This window comes from Notothenia rossii, assembly GCF_949606895.1.
Source record: "Notothenia rossii genome assembly, chromosome: 9".
NCBI lineage: Eukaryota > Metazoa > Chordata > Actinopteri > Perciformes > Nototheniidae > Notothenia > Notothenia rossii.
This window is the reverse complement of record NC_136907.1, coordinates 49,203,655-49,220,472: the sequence shown is the minus strand read 5'-3', so window position 1 is coordinate 49,220,472 and position 16,818 is coordinate 49,203,655. Positions and strand designations below refer to the sequence as shown.

Sequence of the window (16,818 nt, the reverse complement as noted above, 5' to 3'; positions counted from 1 at the left end):
GTGGTCAAATTCTTTAAAAAAAATAACTACAAAAACTTTGAAAAAGTAGATATCGCAGGGAGAAACATCACTGCACAGATGAGCCTTAGTACTCCACCCTAAGTATTTGTGTTGACATGTTAGCTACATCATCCAAAGTAAAAGAAACAAATTGAGGAGAAAGTACAACATTGACATCAATAGGCTGTACATGAATGTTTTGTGTGTGGAGTTCAGGACATCCAGGGTAAATGTTATGGCATCTCTAGATTTAGACATCTGAATTTGACACTTTTATTATGGTAGTTTTTTTCCTTTTTTCAAACAGACAGGATGGGCCAGGTCTGAGGTTCCCAAAACATTTGTGGCAGAAGTAAATCCTTGTGTTCCCCTCTTATAATTATTCTCCTGAAGTGAAACATTGCGTATCAGCTCACAGCCTCAGTGTAACATCCTTTACAGAGAATCTATCAAGCTTAAATGTGCAATCAGTAGTACTTGCACTAAATAATCATGAAGTGAGGGAGGCTAAGCAAAGCTTGTTGAGAAATATACCAGGCATTCCTTGTTTTGATCCATTTATTATATACATTACCGGTACCACATTTAGTTTTCCCTACGGATAAGTGTATGGCTGTACCAAATTATTATTATTCAAAGCTTTTATTGATGTTGTCAAATAAAGCTTCAAAGTATGTCGTTGTATTTTTTGACAGTATCAGCACCAACATGTTTTCAACAATCATTCGATATCAAAATAATTTAGCAATATTTTTCAGATTTTTAAATTATATTTGTATGACAGGAACCTGTGTTGTATGTAGGTTCAGCTTTTTACATCGAAGCAGTTGCTAACCTTTTGCAAACATCCAGCTGTAATGTCAACATGCCATGTCTAGCAAGAGTGAAATCCATACATGGATATTTGAAGATATTCACATTTCTTTTCAGTTTTACCTCTAGTTCTAATGGTATTGTACCCCATTAGAACTACTTTGTAACCAGATGTCAAGGTGTGAATTCTTGATTTGAATACTTTTTGTTAATGTTTTACTGCCTCAAGCTGCATTCAAATGATACGGGCAGTTGGGCGCAGAGGAAAACAGTCAGTTGTGTTTCCTTACCTCCTCTGCTAGATTGTGGCGCTACACACAGCCCTCACCTGATTGGGTGTGTAACAAATGGTCAGCGGTAACTAGGTCAAATTTGAAATTATTTTTGAAATTTGAGCACAGTGCATTTCAAGTGGTACACGATGCCGAGCGTAGCTCTGCCGCCTAGTCGGGCAGCACTGCTCCCTCCATAGAAACACAACGGATACGCCAGCATACAGCTGTTTTACTATCATGTGAACACAGCTTAAGATCATATCTTGACAGCGCTAGGCTTTACATTCCGAAGTGAAATCCCAAAATAGAACTTGCGAGATTTAGAAAGAGTTCTGTATGGTGGAGGACATTTGCTAATGTTTTTATAGTTTCCTGTGGTTGACTGTAATTTAAGGAAAGACTAGTAGTGTATTTCAATGGTTGCACCTTTAACAAGGAATTGCTTTGGCTTCCAGTGTTCTGGGAGACTCGGTCTGGTCCAAACCTCAGCGCCGGAGCCAAATCCAGGTGTTGATGAGCCAGAAAGTCACCGTAGCAGAGTACAGGATCACCTCTCGCTTGGAGCGCTCTTTGTTTTCCTCCTCCAGCAGCTGCAGGCGGCGGTTCAACTTCACAATCTGAATAATGACCACAAAAACATTTCCTTATCTACTTTAAAAAAAAAAGGGTCGAATGTGTCAAAGTACATCCAAAGGATTACCACTATTTGGTTTCCAAGTAAAGTATTAAGTATGCAAGATGATGTCAAAGGACCTTATTTAAAAATCGACACAGACACAAGGAACATTTTGATATTTGTGTGATCATGTGTTAGAAAATTACAACATATCAAACAAACTTACATTAAACCCCAAAACGTCATCAGGTGAACACTAATATAATATGTCAAGTCATTTCTTACTGGCCCCATGATGTAATGACTGCTTGTATCTGTAATGTATTTCTGATGTTTGTGTACATCTAGTATATAACAAAGCCAGTTGTATCTCCTCTGATATGTCACACCTAAACTTGCTGTGTCAGCATGCCTTTGTAACAATTCAGTTGTAGATAGTAAAGCTAAAAATAGGAGAGAATACTTGCAACAAGCAGAATATGCACACCTGATCAGATGAGGAGCACATTAATCACTTATCAGCGACAGATGAAGCCATTTGGGCGTGTGAGAGGTATTACCTGCCGTCGCAGTGACGAGGCGTCCATTAGGCCAGACTCCTCAGGGTTTATATCCAGAGCCAGCTCTAGGTGGGACCTGTGAGTACATATCCACAGATTTAAGCATACAGCATTTTTCTACAATACAGTCATTCATTTGACTTTCCTCTTGTTCATTTGAATATGTATTCTATTTTCTTATAACTGCAACATACTTGCACCATTATGCAATATTCAATGTTATTTTCTTTTATGTTTAAGTATATTCTGTTTTGCAGTGTTGGAGGAGCTACACTGTTGATATGAAAAATAAAGCCTTTGAATCCTTTGAAGATCAAAATATTTCAATTTAGAATAATGCCAACAGTGACATACTTCAAATGAGTGCAACTCAGCGGCTTTCTGCATAGCTACAGAAACAGTCCAACACACATTTATCCAACCATATAATGTTGTTGGACAATAGCGTTAAAAACCTGAACAAACATCATGACAGCACAAGTTCACTGTGTATGGCTTTATTATAATGTACAATTCATTAAGATGTTCCTGCCCTGTTTGGCTGCCTTGCTTCAGAGACTCCTATACTCCGTACCTTTGTCCTGAATTACAGCTCCATCTGGGAAGCTTCCTAAAGGTAACAAGGCTGTGGCAGGAGCAGCTCTGTAATCAATCAGTCCGAGTATACTCAATGAATTATAAATACAGATATAATGCTATTTGATATATGATTGATTTGAACCTTCTGATTTCATATTTAAATAATAACAGACTCAAAGCCGACCAGCTCACACCTGCACTCAAAGCCTTTCCAGTAGTGATCCGTCTGCCAGGGTTGTTTAACACCAAGCCCTTAATAAGAGCCAACACGCAAACCCCAACTAGCAAAAATATGCAATAATAACAAAGCACTAACTTTCTGAATTCTAATAGCAGAATAGTCACAATTTTACTGTTTCTGTTTCTGATTTTATGTAAAGCGTCTTTGAGCATTAGGAAAAGCGCTATAACAATCCAATGTATTATTATGTATAATTATTATTATAATTGTGACGACTCGTTTGCTGTTTGTCATGAGCATAACGTTTCCTATTTTCAGGAATTGTCTTAGAAATCCACCACCGGGACCAGCTGTTTGTCCTGAGAAACTGATCCCAGTGCTTTCTAAGAATGACAGGGACAGAGGAAGACAGATGACCTGCGGGGGGTGTCGTCCAGCACCTCGATGACCTGCTGGTACGCCCGGCGTGTCGTCGACTGGATATAATACATGAAGCCGGCAGCTGTAAACAGGTTGATGTGCGCATCCTCAGGGGAACAGAGGGGGGGACACAACCGGACTGGGGGGGCAGAAGGGGAAGGGGTTACACTGGCGGAGAGGTAAGTGGAGAGAAACGGTAAAGAGATAAGATGTTTTTATAAAGCAGATATGTGAAATGAGCATAACATATAATACGTTTATTTAAAACATACACATTAATATAACAAGCATTTCAGATGTGGGCTTACCTTACATCACCTCTGACGCTCTGACAGCTGTGGCGGCCATGTATGTTCTCACTCGCACTGCGCTCCCTCCGAGACCGAGAGTGAAAGTGAGCCTACAAAGTATGCACAGATTGGACATGTTGTAAGGCTCAAATGAAAAGTTAAAGTAGGCCTCCAGAAACATTTTGCATGTAACGAGTATTTAGCAAATACTTTCCTATGATTATTAGAAGGGCTTCACTATTAATTAAAATTGTATCGAAATCGCAATATGGACAAATGCAATATTAAAATTGAAGAAAGCGCAATATTTGTTAAAGACTAAATATGTTCTGTGAGCCCTCAGCTATCAAACTCCTCTGCTGTGGAACCGGGTTCCAGTTTAACACTATCTTTAAGAACTCATATCCCAAAGATGCTAACTAAGCAGCATCCAGGTTATCATTCCCAGAGTTTCTTTTTCTTTTTTTTCTTGTCTTCAACCTGGCTCATTGCAAGTATTAAAGGATACGTCTGGATCATGAGTAATCATGAGGTTTTTGTCATTTGGATTATCAATGTGTTTTGTTCAAATCTATGCACAAGACACCGATTGCACGTGTGTCTGTCCTAGGAGATGTATCCCTCCTCTGTTACTCCTTGAGGTTTTTATCATTTTTCACGTCAATTGTGGGGTTTCTTTGGCCCTGGAACAGCTTGGAGGGGAGTTTCAAGTCAATTCAATCAATTGTACTGAAAAATACAAAGGATGAAAACGTACCACCTGGCTGGGATTGCTATGAGAAGCGGCAGTTTGTTCCGTTTCCATAGAGTCCAGTGGCTGCTCTGCAAGAGTGAGGACACGTGGGGGGGCCTTCATGTTCAGGAGGTCCATGGGAGGGATCGATTGGATCAGGTCCAAGTCTCGAGGACGAGAAAAGTTAGAGTCGCCATCATCACCTGTGGAGAACAGGGACAGTTAAATAAAAAGGGTCGGGTTAGACCGGTTAGATAAGTGAAATGCAAACAGTGTGTCGACTTTCAGCTCTCCATACTGAGTTGTGTGTGTCTTGTCCTCACCTGCTACGATGATCCTCTCCGGCACCTGCATCATGGTTGTGTGAATGGGCAGGGGCTGCTGAAATTGTCGGGACTCTGAAAGGTTCCCCGAAGCCACCTTGATGGTATCAGGTATTCGCATCCTCTGGCTGATGCCCTCTGTGTACTCCAACTGATAATGGATGCGGCTCATCTCTGCCACCTCTGCAGAGAGGGTGGTGTATGGCCCACTCATCTGGCCTGTAAACACATTCAATTAATAGATATGGAAAAAAGTTTAAAATAATCAACAGAAAAAGTAAGAAGTTAGACTGTAAACATTGAAATGCCTGTCGTGTCATCTTGAGTTTGTGTTGAGTACAGAGCAGTATCATTATACCTGATTACAATAACACATAACGTTACTTCAGTACATGCTTACAGGTTGCTTGTCTAATAGTACTCCCCAAAATATACTGTAGCCCGGGCATGTCCCATGAGGAACCACATATAAACCCAACCACATGATGGAAGGTAGGGGGTGTATAAGCTTAAACTAATAAATAATACATTTCACGTTGTGTTACAGGAGATTACATAACGTTGACATGAGGTATAGCTGTTGTTGTCAATGTCATTGAATTAAAATCCTCACCTGAAGCCATGTCTAGCATGTAGCTAATATGTAGCTAATGTCACTAGTATGTTTAGCCTTAGCTAATGTTGCCTTTACCATAACACGTTAGCTAAGGCTAAGGGCTTGACTGCCCTCTGTAGCAGAGATACAAATGCTCTATCAGCTTTATAATCTAGGACTACTTACCGTTATGGTTTTAGCACCAGGTGTTAAAATGTCATGTGTGAAATTGCTGTTCTTACTGCAAAATGAACAGCATTAACCGGAATGGACGACAAGTGAAACCGAGGTACACACCGCTTCAAACTAGCGTGTGCTTGTGTACATCCGCCAGCGATATCCTCCGTGTCCGCGGGGGCGGAGCGTATGAGCTCAATCAGTCAGTCAAACCGACCCGCGTCAGTCGGGGGCACCCGGATCAGAAAACGAGCGCACACAATTATCACACTCAAATGAGTTAGTTCAAATAAAATGTTTATGTAACTGTCAGACCTAGGTCATACACAATAACGAAATATTATTTACGTATTTATAACAATAATACACTAGTATTGTACCAGAATAACAACAATTCCTTACTTGCAGAGAGAACCCATAATTTCCTCATTGTTTACTGACATTTCATACCAACGAACTATAATAGAGAATGATGTGAAAATTATAATTTTTTCAGAAAATCTGTTGATGGATTGCTTTTCATTATGATGTCACGATGATGAAGTCGGCCAAAAGATATAATGAAAACAACCTAATATGTAACATAAGCATATGGCCTAGGCCTACCCCAACCCTTTGACTGGTAATAATTGAATGGAGTTAATAGGTCACTCCTTCACAGTTCAAAAAATGAACATGCACATGGTACACTGTAAAAGAATGCTAGTAACTGGGCTATTCCAAATGCTTTCAATACAAATATTCACACATACAACACGTTTCAGGTGCATCATTCATGCTAGTATGAAGCTAATGTGTATGGGCCCCATTGATTTTATTAAACAAGAATGTATTCTGATATATTCATCAAGTATTAGCACAGTATTGACAGCACCTAAAAGGGCCTTCAAACTAGACTTTGACACATGTATGGCACATGACACTATGCAGCTGAAATGTAGTCACACGTGAATATGTATCAGTGATAGAAGTATCATAAATGACTAAAACCACAATTGTGTTACAAGTGAAATTCCTGCATTAGTATAATAGTGTATTAGTATAATGAAGAAAATATTTAAATGTAAGCACCTTAAATTAACATTAAATAATTATGTATACAGTCACATGTACTGTAAGGATACATGTATTGTTGTTATCAGGCTAACCCTATTCTATATTCCATTATATTTTTATATTATACTTTTGGGTTGTTTACATTACTGCACAGCAATACAATGTTCCTCATTTAATACTCATTAAATGTTTTTAAAAATATATATATATTCATCTGAAAATTAACTACTAACTAAATTCATCAAACTAATGTTGTGGAGTAAAAAATAACAGTATTCCCATCTGTAGAGAGTAGCATAACATGTAGATAGGCTATTTTAAAAAGTACACTTACCTAAACATTTGACTTAATTCAGTAGATTTACTTAAAGTATTTGGTATATTTTAATCATGAATGTCTGCGACAGCATCTAAATGTAAGTGTTTTCTTCAGTTATTTTGGATGGACAGTTTAGAAATACACCTCCCACAATTCCACCTTCTTGGATCCCACTGCGCATGCGTCCTCCGGCTGGGCCATTATTTTGTCCTCCTCAAGCTTCAAATGAACAACAGGCTAAGCGTTCCTTGAAATGAATTAAATATTTATAGACGCAGGGAGCATTTCATCTTCTTGTTCGTCACAAATGGAGTCTCTCGGTTAACAGCTTGTTGTCTCGCCGGGCCACTCAGTCCTCCGTTGGACTCGGAGGCCGAAAACAGAGCGAGGAGTGACAGCCCCGTTAAAGCCAGCAGACTGGGTGTTTATCTAGTTGGCTAGCCACCTAGCTAGCTTCCTAGACAGCTAAGAGGGGAGGAAACACCCGAAAGGACCATTCGGTAACCTCGGAAAGACAGAGCTGTGGCTGTCCCGGTCCCGTCCAACCGGCAGAGAGGATGGCACACCTTCGAGACATGCAGAACCAGGTACGAAAATCCTCTTTTAACCGACTGTCACCTCCCTTTAAGGTCCAAGACAAGTCGAACCCCCATGACTGTCAGGCTCTCCATTAATAGGTGGGGAGGGGGTCTAAGCTATCAATGCAAGTGACAAAAACCTAGCATATACACACACTTATGTACTCATTTATTTCGGCAGCATCAGGTGAAACAATGTCATTAGACCTTATAACAGTATACAGTAAAGTTTGAAATGTCTCCATTGTTTTAGTCTTGCCATTATCACATACTGCAGACATTACAATATTTTTGAAAGGAATTGACTTCATTAAGGGCCTCCTCTCCTACTCTGTTAAATGATAACTCATTTCTGTTATGCAAAGAGAAAACCACTGAACCTATAAGTTGGGTGTCACTTGAATGACATATTGGCACAAAGTTCGATCTACAGTCCAGTTATTATACAGGCAGTGACTGAAGAGATGGGTTCATGGACACAGATAAGAATCAGATCAACTTTTTATATTACAGCAGTGAATTAGATCATTTTTATGTAGGCTAACAGATGTCATGTAGGGCTGGGTCGATACATGGAGAATATGTATTATTACGTTATTGCAACAATATCTTTGGGTTGACCATTTGGGATTCAAAAAACATTTATACAATGACATTTTCAACAAAGAATCAATAGTAATGTGTATATGATAACAACAAATTGGTAAAGGCAAATAATAAAACAACTAAAACAGTCTGTTCAGTTCAGAAAATTGCATAACTTCAGCATTTTAATCAACACAACACTTATGCCATATTAAAAGGGCCCTATTATGCTCATTCTGAGGTTCATATGTATATGTTGTGCCTCTAGTCTACTGTAACTACTACTTTAATGTTCAAAAAGTGCTTTATTTGTGTCATACTTGTGACTGGTCAACCTCTTAGAGACCTCCCGCCCCTTAGCCTATCAAGTACAATGTGTTGGAGCGCTAGCCAATAGAAGCACCATATTGTTACATAGTGATGTCACCATGTACAGAAGAAAACAAAGTATTCCAAAGAAGGTGTTTCAGGCAGGGGGGGAATGTGTGGGAGAGGAACACATGGATTATAACCTTTGCAGAACACTTACATGCACACAAACCTATAGAACAGACGTCAGGAAAGGGAAAACCCTGAAGAAATAGGGCCTCTAAAAACCTTTAGTTAGCAATTAAGGGATGGGCAAGAACTTTGATCGTCTGATAAAATGCCAATAAAACAACAATAAACCAAACCCTCTGAAAGAAAGAAAGAATAACTACACAACTATGCAATAATAAGTCATACCAACCTTTCCACCATGGTATATGTGGAGAACTTGTGGAAAACACCACAGATTTAGGAATGAGTTAGATGAGAAGATTGATGCTGCAGCGGGGTTAGCTCATCATATAGTCTCGATACCCTAACTAATATTATAATACATTAAAACAGACTTTTAGTCTTTGCAGACCATGCACGGAAACTTCTATAACACACTACAGGAAAGGGATATCCACAAAAAGCACACTAGGGCCCTTCTAAGAAGTGATGTAGTTTCATATCAAGATATCAATATATTGCCCTGCCCTACTGTCACTTTGAAATGATCCTTCTATAAAAGGACATTGATATAAAACAAGTCATATGCTTTTGCGCTAGAGACACACACAAATAAGCCCCTACAGTCACCATGACAAACACTTAATAATAATTCAATGCTTTCTGTCACTGGGTCAGAATACCCGGTTGGACCCCGAGGAGTACTTCACCAAGCAGGAGCGGATCGGGAAGGGGTCCTTCGGGGAGGTCTACAAAGGCATCAACAACCGCACAAAGGAGGTGGTGGCCATTAAAATTATCGATCTGGAGGAGGCGGAGGACGAGATCGAAGACATTCAACAGGAGATCACGGTGCTGAGCCAGTGCGATAGTCCATTCGTTACCAAGTATTATGGATCATACCTGAAGGTGAGACACAAGTTAAAAAGTGATACAGATTATTTGCAGACATCAACATGTCAGGGCAAATCGTTCACATTTTTTAAAACTTTTTATTTATTTGTACTTTCAACATTTTTTTTTTTACATACAATATAAATAAAACAAAACAAAGTGTGTTGTATGCTTTCTACGGAAGAGGATTTGGGCCACTTGTGATTTTTTTTTTTAGATCTTACAAAATAATTTCTGTCTGTTAAGTCCGAATTCTGAGGAAAAAGTCACAATAAGAAATGTATTTCAAAAATAAATTACATTTGGCTCTTGTTCTCTTCCGTAGTATTTCATCTGAATGCAGTTTTGAAAATAAATCATAATAATCTTGGACGTCTTTAATCTAATATTGTTCCTGTCAGGGGACCAAGCTGTGGATTATCATGGAGTATTTAGGTGGAGGATCTGCTCTGGATCTGGTAAGAAGACTTATATATTCAAATCGCTTTTATAAAAAGTTTTTATTTGCATGAGGAAACCTTGAGCAGTTCTTGGTTCTTTCTTTCACTTCCACCTTTTTAAAATATATATATATTTGTTTGTTCTTCTCTAGCTGCGTCCAGGACCTCTTGAAGAGACGTACATTGCTACTATACTGAGAGAGATCCTGAAGGGGCTGGAGTATCTGCACTCAGAAAGGAAGATCCACAGAGATATCAAAGGTAATAAGCACTCTCTATCACTAAGCATCTTATACATATGAATTCATATCATTCTACAGTGTTTTCCTGCTACAAAGCCAGATATCTTCTCATCATTCAGAGTAGGGATATTTTTGATATACCAGCATAGACAATAACAGTGATTACTTCAACATTTGATATTGATAACATACTTATAAAACAGATAATACATTGTAAATAATCCAGCGCCTCTTAAATCACCAATCAAATATGTTTCCGTACAGTTATGGTAACAGATTATCTCTCCACCTCCCTACTACAGTGGTTGCCTAATGGATTTGTTGCTCAACAGAAAAAAGAAGCTGATTTCAGCCTCTCAAATAAGGACGTTTTCCTGTTCATAACATTAAATTGACTATCTTTGGGTTTTGGACAGACAATACAAGACATTTAAAGATGTCAACAGAGTGATGTTCAGAGCTCATTTGCATCAGTATTCTGTATTAACTTGAAATGCTTTGATGTCAAAGCTACCGGCGAACAACATGTGTCCAGTCTGAAGCAGATGCTGGACACACGCTGAAATATGCCACCAGCCTGCATGAGTGTATGAACACCATCTGTGAGCTCTAACATTTCTCAGCTGTTCTGTAGGTGTTTGTATCTTACATTTTGTATAAATAAGGACACAGAGTTGAGTAATTAAGGAGACTTTTTTTTTATTTGAAAGCAATATTGTGTGATTTGGTATTTACATAATTCCTATATTTATTTTTCAATTCTGTTATCAGAATCAGAAATCCTTTATGTGTCCCGCGACGGGGAAATGTACATGATTACAACAGCAGATAGTGCATATAAAGTGAGGGGGGGGAATGGCTGAGTACGCACACGTTGTTAATAACACAATAAGTCAAAACCTGAAACGAAATAGCAGATATGTACATCATAGTAATAAACGTGAATTTGCAGGAGGTTATATTGCAATAAAAGCAAACTAGATGGCCATCGCTCGTAGCAGGACACTCACAATGTTTAAGATTTTGTAAATTCATCACAACCAACTTATTGTGAATGTGTTTTATCTCAAACCAAAATGAAATCATATACCACCCATCCCTATTTTAGCCTTTCAATCTGTTAAGCTAATGTCAAATGGTTAGACTTTGACAAAGAAATACACCTGAATGACGTTTATATGGTGTTAAAAAACCCAATGACTCCAAATGATGCCCCATCCTTCATGCAGGATAGAAGTTCACTTTATTCATTCCTTGTGTGAACCATTCCTTGTATTTGAACAACCTCTCCTCCTCCCTCTCTCTCTCCTTCCCTCCCTCCCTCCCTCCCTCTCCTCCTCCCTCCCTCCCTCTCCTCCTCCCTCTCTCCCTATCCTCCTCCCTCTCTCCCTCCCTCTCTCCCTCCCTCTCCTCCTCCCTCTCCTCTTCCAGCTGCCAACGTGCTGCTGTCGGAGCAGGGCGAGGTGAAGCTGGCGGACTTCGGGGTGGCAGGTCAGCTGACGGACACTCAGATTAAGAGGAACACGTTTGTGGGCACGCCTTTCTGGATGGCTCCGGAGGTGATCAAACAGTCGGCCTACGACTTCAAGGTGAGGCAGAGTGTCTGGAGCGCACACACACACACACACACACACACACACACACACACACACACACACACACACACACACACACACACACACACACACACACACACACACACACACACACACACACACACACACACACACACACACACACACACACACACACACACACACACACACACACACAGCTGTGTTTCTGCTGTGAGAGCACTGTGTTATGTCTGCTTCGTTTAGATTCTCACTTTTGGGTGAAAAGATGAATCATTTTGGTAGAACATCACACCTATAAATAGAAAGTTATTGTTGAAGGCACTGATGGTAGGGATTAGACAATGATTTTATTGCAGATGGTGATAAAACCCTAACCCTAACACTTTAAAAAAGCTAACTAGCTTGCGTCATGTTAGAACAATTCCAATATATTTAAAACAATGATCCAGTATAAAGGATCAGTCCTCCTCACTTTGGGATAATCACAAAAAAACTTGTTTCCTAACTTAATGTAAGGTTAAACTATTCCAAGATATTTAAGGGATGATCATGACATGAAATGTTCATATTTCTTAAGTATTATTTATCTTTTAAAAATAAAATATAAAGTCTAGGAATATTTTTACAAGATTACACAAATATATGACAATCACTAATTCTTATATTAACTTGTATTAGCTAGCCACTAATGTTTATTTCTAGAATAAAAATCTGACTTTCAGAGTCTGGTTCATTTTTAAAATGATGATATGAGGTTATAGTCAATGGTATTGTGATCTGTATTTGTACTCTTTTCATGTTCTGCTATTATTGCATTAGTATTTTTTCCCTGTACATGACTTGGTTACATTCTTACCTTTGACACCTTTTTTTTACATTGACTTATTTTTCATAAAGTTTGTAGTTATTTCCCCATAGGATCAATTTGACTATTGTTTTTTAGCACTGCTTTTTTTAGCACTGCTTTTTGCCTTACTAGCATAACTTACGTTATTATCTTTTAGTTGTTATACATGTACTGTTCATCTTCATATTAGTTGAATGTTCTCCTAAGCCTACTGATAAGCAGACACAACATGACATTTTCAACATTGGAAGAACCTTTGAATCCAGGTCATTTTATTTGATGTTAAGTTCACACCCCTTACCTACCACGTCTCCCCCCCTCAGGCTGATATCTGGTCCCTGGGTATCACTGCTATCGAGCTGGCTAAAGGGGAGCCTCCTAACTCAGACCTCCACCCCATGAGGGTCCTCTTCCTCATCCCCAAAAACACTCCGCCCACACTTGAGGGCCCCTACAGCAAGCCCTTCAAAGAGTTTGTGGAGGCCTGTCTAAATAAAGACCCTCGTTTTGTAAGTAATATACCTGCATCCCCCCCCCCCCCCCGGATCAGACATGACCCGGACTTTGATCATTGTTCCTACAAAGTATATGTGTGATTGGATGGCATCCATTTGGTTTTAGAATGTGATCTGTGCTCTCTCAAATATAAAAACTAAATGTAGTCATATTAGCAAATTAGCACATCAGCCTTTCTTAGCATTTAGCTTTTGAGACACCACTGCAGTGTAGTCTTATACAGACAGTCATTGATTGTAAACTTCTTTTCTGCCTATGTGTATGATGTGCGTGCACAGAGGCCGACAGCCAAAGAGCTCGTAAAGCACAAGTTCATCACGCGCTACACCAAGAAGACGGCCTACCTGACGGAGCTCATCGACCGCTACCGCCGCTGGAAGTCTGAGGGCCACGGGGAGGAGTCCAGCTCCGACGACTCGGATATGTGAGTCTGCAAAAACACATTCATAACATGTTCCAAAGGATCTACTCACACCCACCTTAAAAACTCATCAGAATTTGAGGATAAATAAGTGATTTTCTAGAAACAAAGATACCAACCAAGTGCTATCAGCAATGAACATGTATGTGTTGCCTATTAGAGTTTGCATCAGACTAAGCGAAGGGGCTTCCAATTGCTAATAGGAACATTACATACATGTTCATTGCTGATACTGAGCTTGGTTTTCTATTCTTTATTCTGGAAAATCACCCATTATCTATCCTCAATTTCTGGAATAGACAGTTATTCTGAGTGGCTGCGAGTAGAACACGTTTACACAAACACGTCTTTTAGATTTCAAGTCCAATAGCTTTTATTACTCTAAAGAAAGAAAAAATCTTAATAAACTCACAAAATGTTTTCTCCTTATTAAAGATCAAAATACACAGACTTCTGAATTCTCTATTTCACCAACTAAGAGAAGCATACTTCCTTTGTTAGCTCAGGGTAAAACCCACTTCATGCAAACTCAACAGAATGTTGACTAGTCCAGTTTTCACCGTTGTCAAAATAAACTGGTGATTTAAAGACTCAGTTTTGAAAAGCCTATGCACTCTCTCTTTGCCTTTGTCTTTGAAGGTAGCAAAAATAAATGATCTGAAAAATCATGGTTTCACGTTAAAATGCACTTATACCCCTTCCCCACCAAACCAGTTCCAGTTCTAGCTCCTTGCTTGTGCTCTTCTGGTTCCGAACTGGTTCTTCTTTTAGCCCCAGTTGTGTTTCCACCGTCCAGAGCCAGACTGATGCTGCGTCATGACATCACCATTTACGTGGCTGATTTTCTCAGCAACGCCGGTCACAACCACAACAATGTGGTACTGCGTCGGGTTGATGATCGTGTTGCTTTTAATCATACGAAGCCAGATTCAATTAAATAACTACTTCTCCAACGTTATACTCTTCCATTCCATTCCATTCCATTACATGTTACTTGTTAGACGCTTTTATCCAAAGTGACTTACATACTCAATACTGTGGACAATCCCCACAGGAGCCATTTGGGGTGAAGTGTCTCAGGGACACAACGACAGAATGAGGGGATTCAATGTTTATTAGTGTGGTTCAGCATCACACTTGGTTAGTGTTGCCTCACTTTATAAATAAGTGTGTGGTCACGTTCTAGTCACTTTGCTCTGCCCCCCTGCACCCGCCTCCGACGTAAGTGTGACATATTTGGTTCTTGGTTTTCTGGACGGGCAGTCGAGCAGAGCCAGATAAGAACCGGTTCTCTGGGCCAAGATCCGGCCCTGCTGCGGTGGAAACGGGAAGAGCCGGTGCTTAATCCGGCACTAGCTCCGAACTGGCCCTGGAACTGCTTTAGTGGGAAAGGGGCCTTAGCGCTTGGCTTCCTCTGAACAGAAACCCTTATTCCTGCTTTAACCGTAGTTCCACTAGCTGTCACCCAAACACCATGTCTAAAACTGAAGCTTGTTCCTAAGCATACAGTCATAAATGAGCACAAAGATATGATGCTAATGGATCCAGTAGTTTATGAGATCAGGCATAAACAGACGAACACGAACACACACACACACACACACACACACACACACATACACATACACATACACACACACACAATCAATCTCCTGGTGGACATACTGAAATAATTCCATACATGTTTGTGTCCCTCATATTAAATACCTATTTGTTGTCTTTCTGTCCTTCCTTCAGGGATGCTGATGGTGATGTGGACACGTGTCCCATGTGGACCTTCCCCACAGTCCGACCCACAACTCTGAGCAAATTACAGAAAGGCTACACACACACAGATTCAGAGGTAAGACACACACACAGCAAACTGACACTCACACAGAGTCCAATCTTTTGTGTTTTTTTCTGACACTCTTTCTCCTCTCAACAGTCAGGAGACTCAGTGAAAAGGCAACCCAAGTCACAGTGCTTGTCTGCGTTGGTAACACCCATCTTCAGAGAGGTAGGCGGTGGGGAGGGGGAGTGTAGAGCTTTGAGAGAAGAACAGCCTTTAATACAGAGTACTAAATTGTGTCTGGAAAATCAGATGATATACTATTATATACTACGGTTCAAGTAGCTTATATATTTGTCAGAATTAAAAAGGAAAGAGCATGAAAGCGTGAAGCTCAGCTGAGAAAACCAAACCAATACCTGCTTGTTAAATGAAGCCCTGGACAGTCATTGTGTTTCATTGCACATAAAAACAAGATTATTTCTAATAGATTGTTCCTCTTCTACTAGTTGAAGGAGAAACGGCGGGCGAGTGGGGGGGGCGTAGGAGCCATCGAGGAGCTGGAGAACGCCTTCAACCTGGCTGAGGAGTCGTGCCCAGGCATCTCCGACCGCCTGGTCACACACATGATGGAGAGAGTGTGCAGGTGGGTCTGTGGAAGGAGCTTTGTGCAACAGAGATATTGTACTGTGACTAATCCACTTCCTGTCCTTCTTCCAGGTTTTCTTTAAATGGTAACACCACCCCTTCTTCACGGTGAAAGCCCAGCTGGATGTAACTCAACCCCCTTCCTTTTCTGTCTCCCAGACCCCCCCTATGCCTCTGATAAGGACCACAGAAGACCCCAACCCTCGTATCTTTGCACCTTTCCCAGTCCTGTCCCCCCGAGAGATCTTTTAATTAGTTATAATTAAATATTTTTACAGTTTTTCCTTTAAGAGCGGAGAGTATTTAAAACAAAAAAGCCATGACATTTAGAGCGTTGTGTATACCTGTTAGATTGAGAAGAAAAAACTATAATAAAGTCTATGGAAAATGTCACATCCTGTTCAGTGTCTCCTTGGTTTTGCTCTGCTTAATGCTCAATTACAAACATTGCCTCCATTGGACTCCTTTGTTTACTTCCGTAACATAATGAAATCACTATGGTTAAATAAATGCACAAACACACAATTTAATTTATATTATCAGTTTTATAATGGCAAGGACAGCTGCATTATTTTGTGAAAGCAAACGCAGAGACGTCAGTAATCTCTTCAATTATTGAATAACTTAAATCAAACAATATCAATTCAATAAACCAAATCATATTTGACATTACTTTTGTTAAGACAGTAAATTGTTGACGTCTGATTCGTTTTTTGCCATTTTAATTTCCTCCTTTCTCAAAAAAAAAAGATTGTTTCAGATAATTTGTTCACACTAAACTGTAATTACAGACACTTAGTAAAGAAAATCTCACAGTGGATTTGTTTCCCCGAGGCAACTCATCTCACTGAAATAAAACACCGTAGCAGAGGCTGATGTCAA

The 16,818-nt window shown here is 39.8% G+C and overlaps 2 protein-coding genes across 5 annotated transcripts; one reads left to right on the top strand and one right to left on the bottom strand.

The window, feature by feature from the left end:
- Positions 1-544: 544 nt before the first annotated feature.
- LOC307017981 (mitochondrial fission factor homolog A-like) lies at positions 545-5,761 on the bottom strand. Of its 3 annotated transcripts, none has more exons than XM_079647989.1 (7): positions 5,628-5,761; positions 4,791-5,009; positions 4,492-4,670; positions 3,753-3,844; positions 3,442-3,612; positions 2,265-2,340; positions 545-1,705 (listed from the first exon to the last, which is right to left on the bottom strand). In XM_079647989.1, the coding sequence occupies exons 2-7, from the start codon at positions 5,002-5,004 to the stop codon at positions 1,574-1,576; spliced, it is 864 nt and encodes a 287-aa protein (XP_079504115.1). In that variant the 5' UTR covers positions 5,005-5,009; positions 5,628-5,761; the 3' UTR covers positions 545-1,573. The 3 variants fall into 3 exon arrangements, with proteins under 3 accessions (XP_079504115.1, XP_079504114.1, XP_079504113.1); XM_079647988.1 differs by having other exon boundaries at positions 5,572-5,730; XM_079647987.1 differs by lacking the exon at positions 5,628-5,761 and adding an exon at positions 5,404-5,536.
- Positions 5,762-7,106: 1,345 nt separating this feature from the next.
- On the top strand, positions 7,107-16,329 carry stk25b (serine/threonine kinase 25b). 2 transcript variants are annotated; one of them, XM_079647973.1, is made up of 11 exons: positions 7,109-7,524; positions 9,259-9,489; positions 9,876-9,932; positions 10,067-10,175; positions 11,588-11,745; positions 12,904-13,089; positions 13,375-13,520; positions 15,255-15,360; positions 15,445-15,516; positions 15,798-15,934; positions 16,009-16,329. In XM_079647973.1, the coding sequence occupies exons 1-11, from the start codon at positions 7,495-7,497 to the stop codon at positions 16,046-16,048; spliced, it is 1,272 nt and encodes a 423-aa protein (XP_079504099.1). In that variant the 5' UTR covers positions 7,109-7,494; the 3' UTR covers positions 16,049-16,329. The 2 variants fall into 2 exon arrangements, with proteins under 2 accessions (XP_079504100.1, XP_079504099.1); XM_079647974.1 differs by lacking the exon at positions 12,904-13,089 and having other exon boundaries at positions 7,107-7,524.
- The last annotated feature ends 489 nt before the right edge of the window (positions 16,330-16,818 follow it).

What these genes read in the sequence shown, in the direction of transcription:
- LOC307017981 (XM_079647987.1), bottom strand. An exon ending in CTGGACGACACCCCCCGCAG is followed by an intron (nt 2,341 to 3,441) that starts GTCATCTGTCTT and finishes ATGTACTCACAG; the next exon opens with GTCCCACCTAGAGCTGGCTC. An exon ending in CCTCGTCACTGCGACGGCAG is followed by an intron (nt 1,706 to 2,264) that starts GTAATACCTCTC and finishes GTCATTATTCAG; the next exon opens with ATTGTGAAGTTGAACCGCCG.
- stk25b (XM_079647973.1), top strand. Translation starts at nt 7,495, where the DNA reads ATGGCACACCTTCGAGACATGCAGAACCAG. An exon ending in TTCGAGACATGCAGAACCAG is followed by an intron (nt 7,525 to 9,258) that starts GTACGAAAATCC and finishes TCACTGGGTCAG; the next exon opens with AATACCCGGTTGGACCCCGA. An exon ending in TAAATAAAGACCCTCGTTTT is followed by an intron (nt 13,090 to 13,374) that starts GTAAGTAATATA and finishes GTGCGTGCACAG; the next exon opens with AGGCCGACAGCCAAAGAGCT.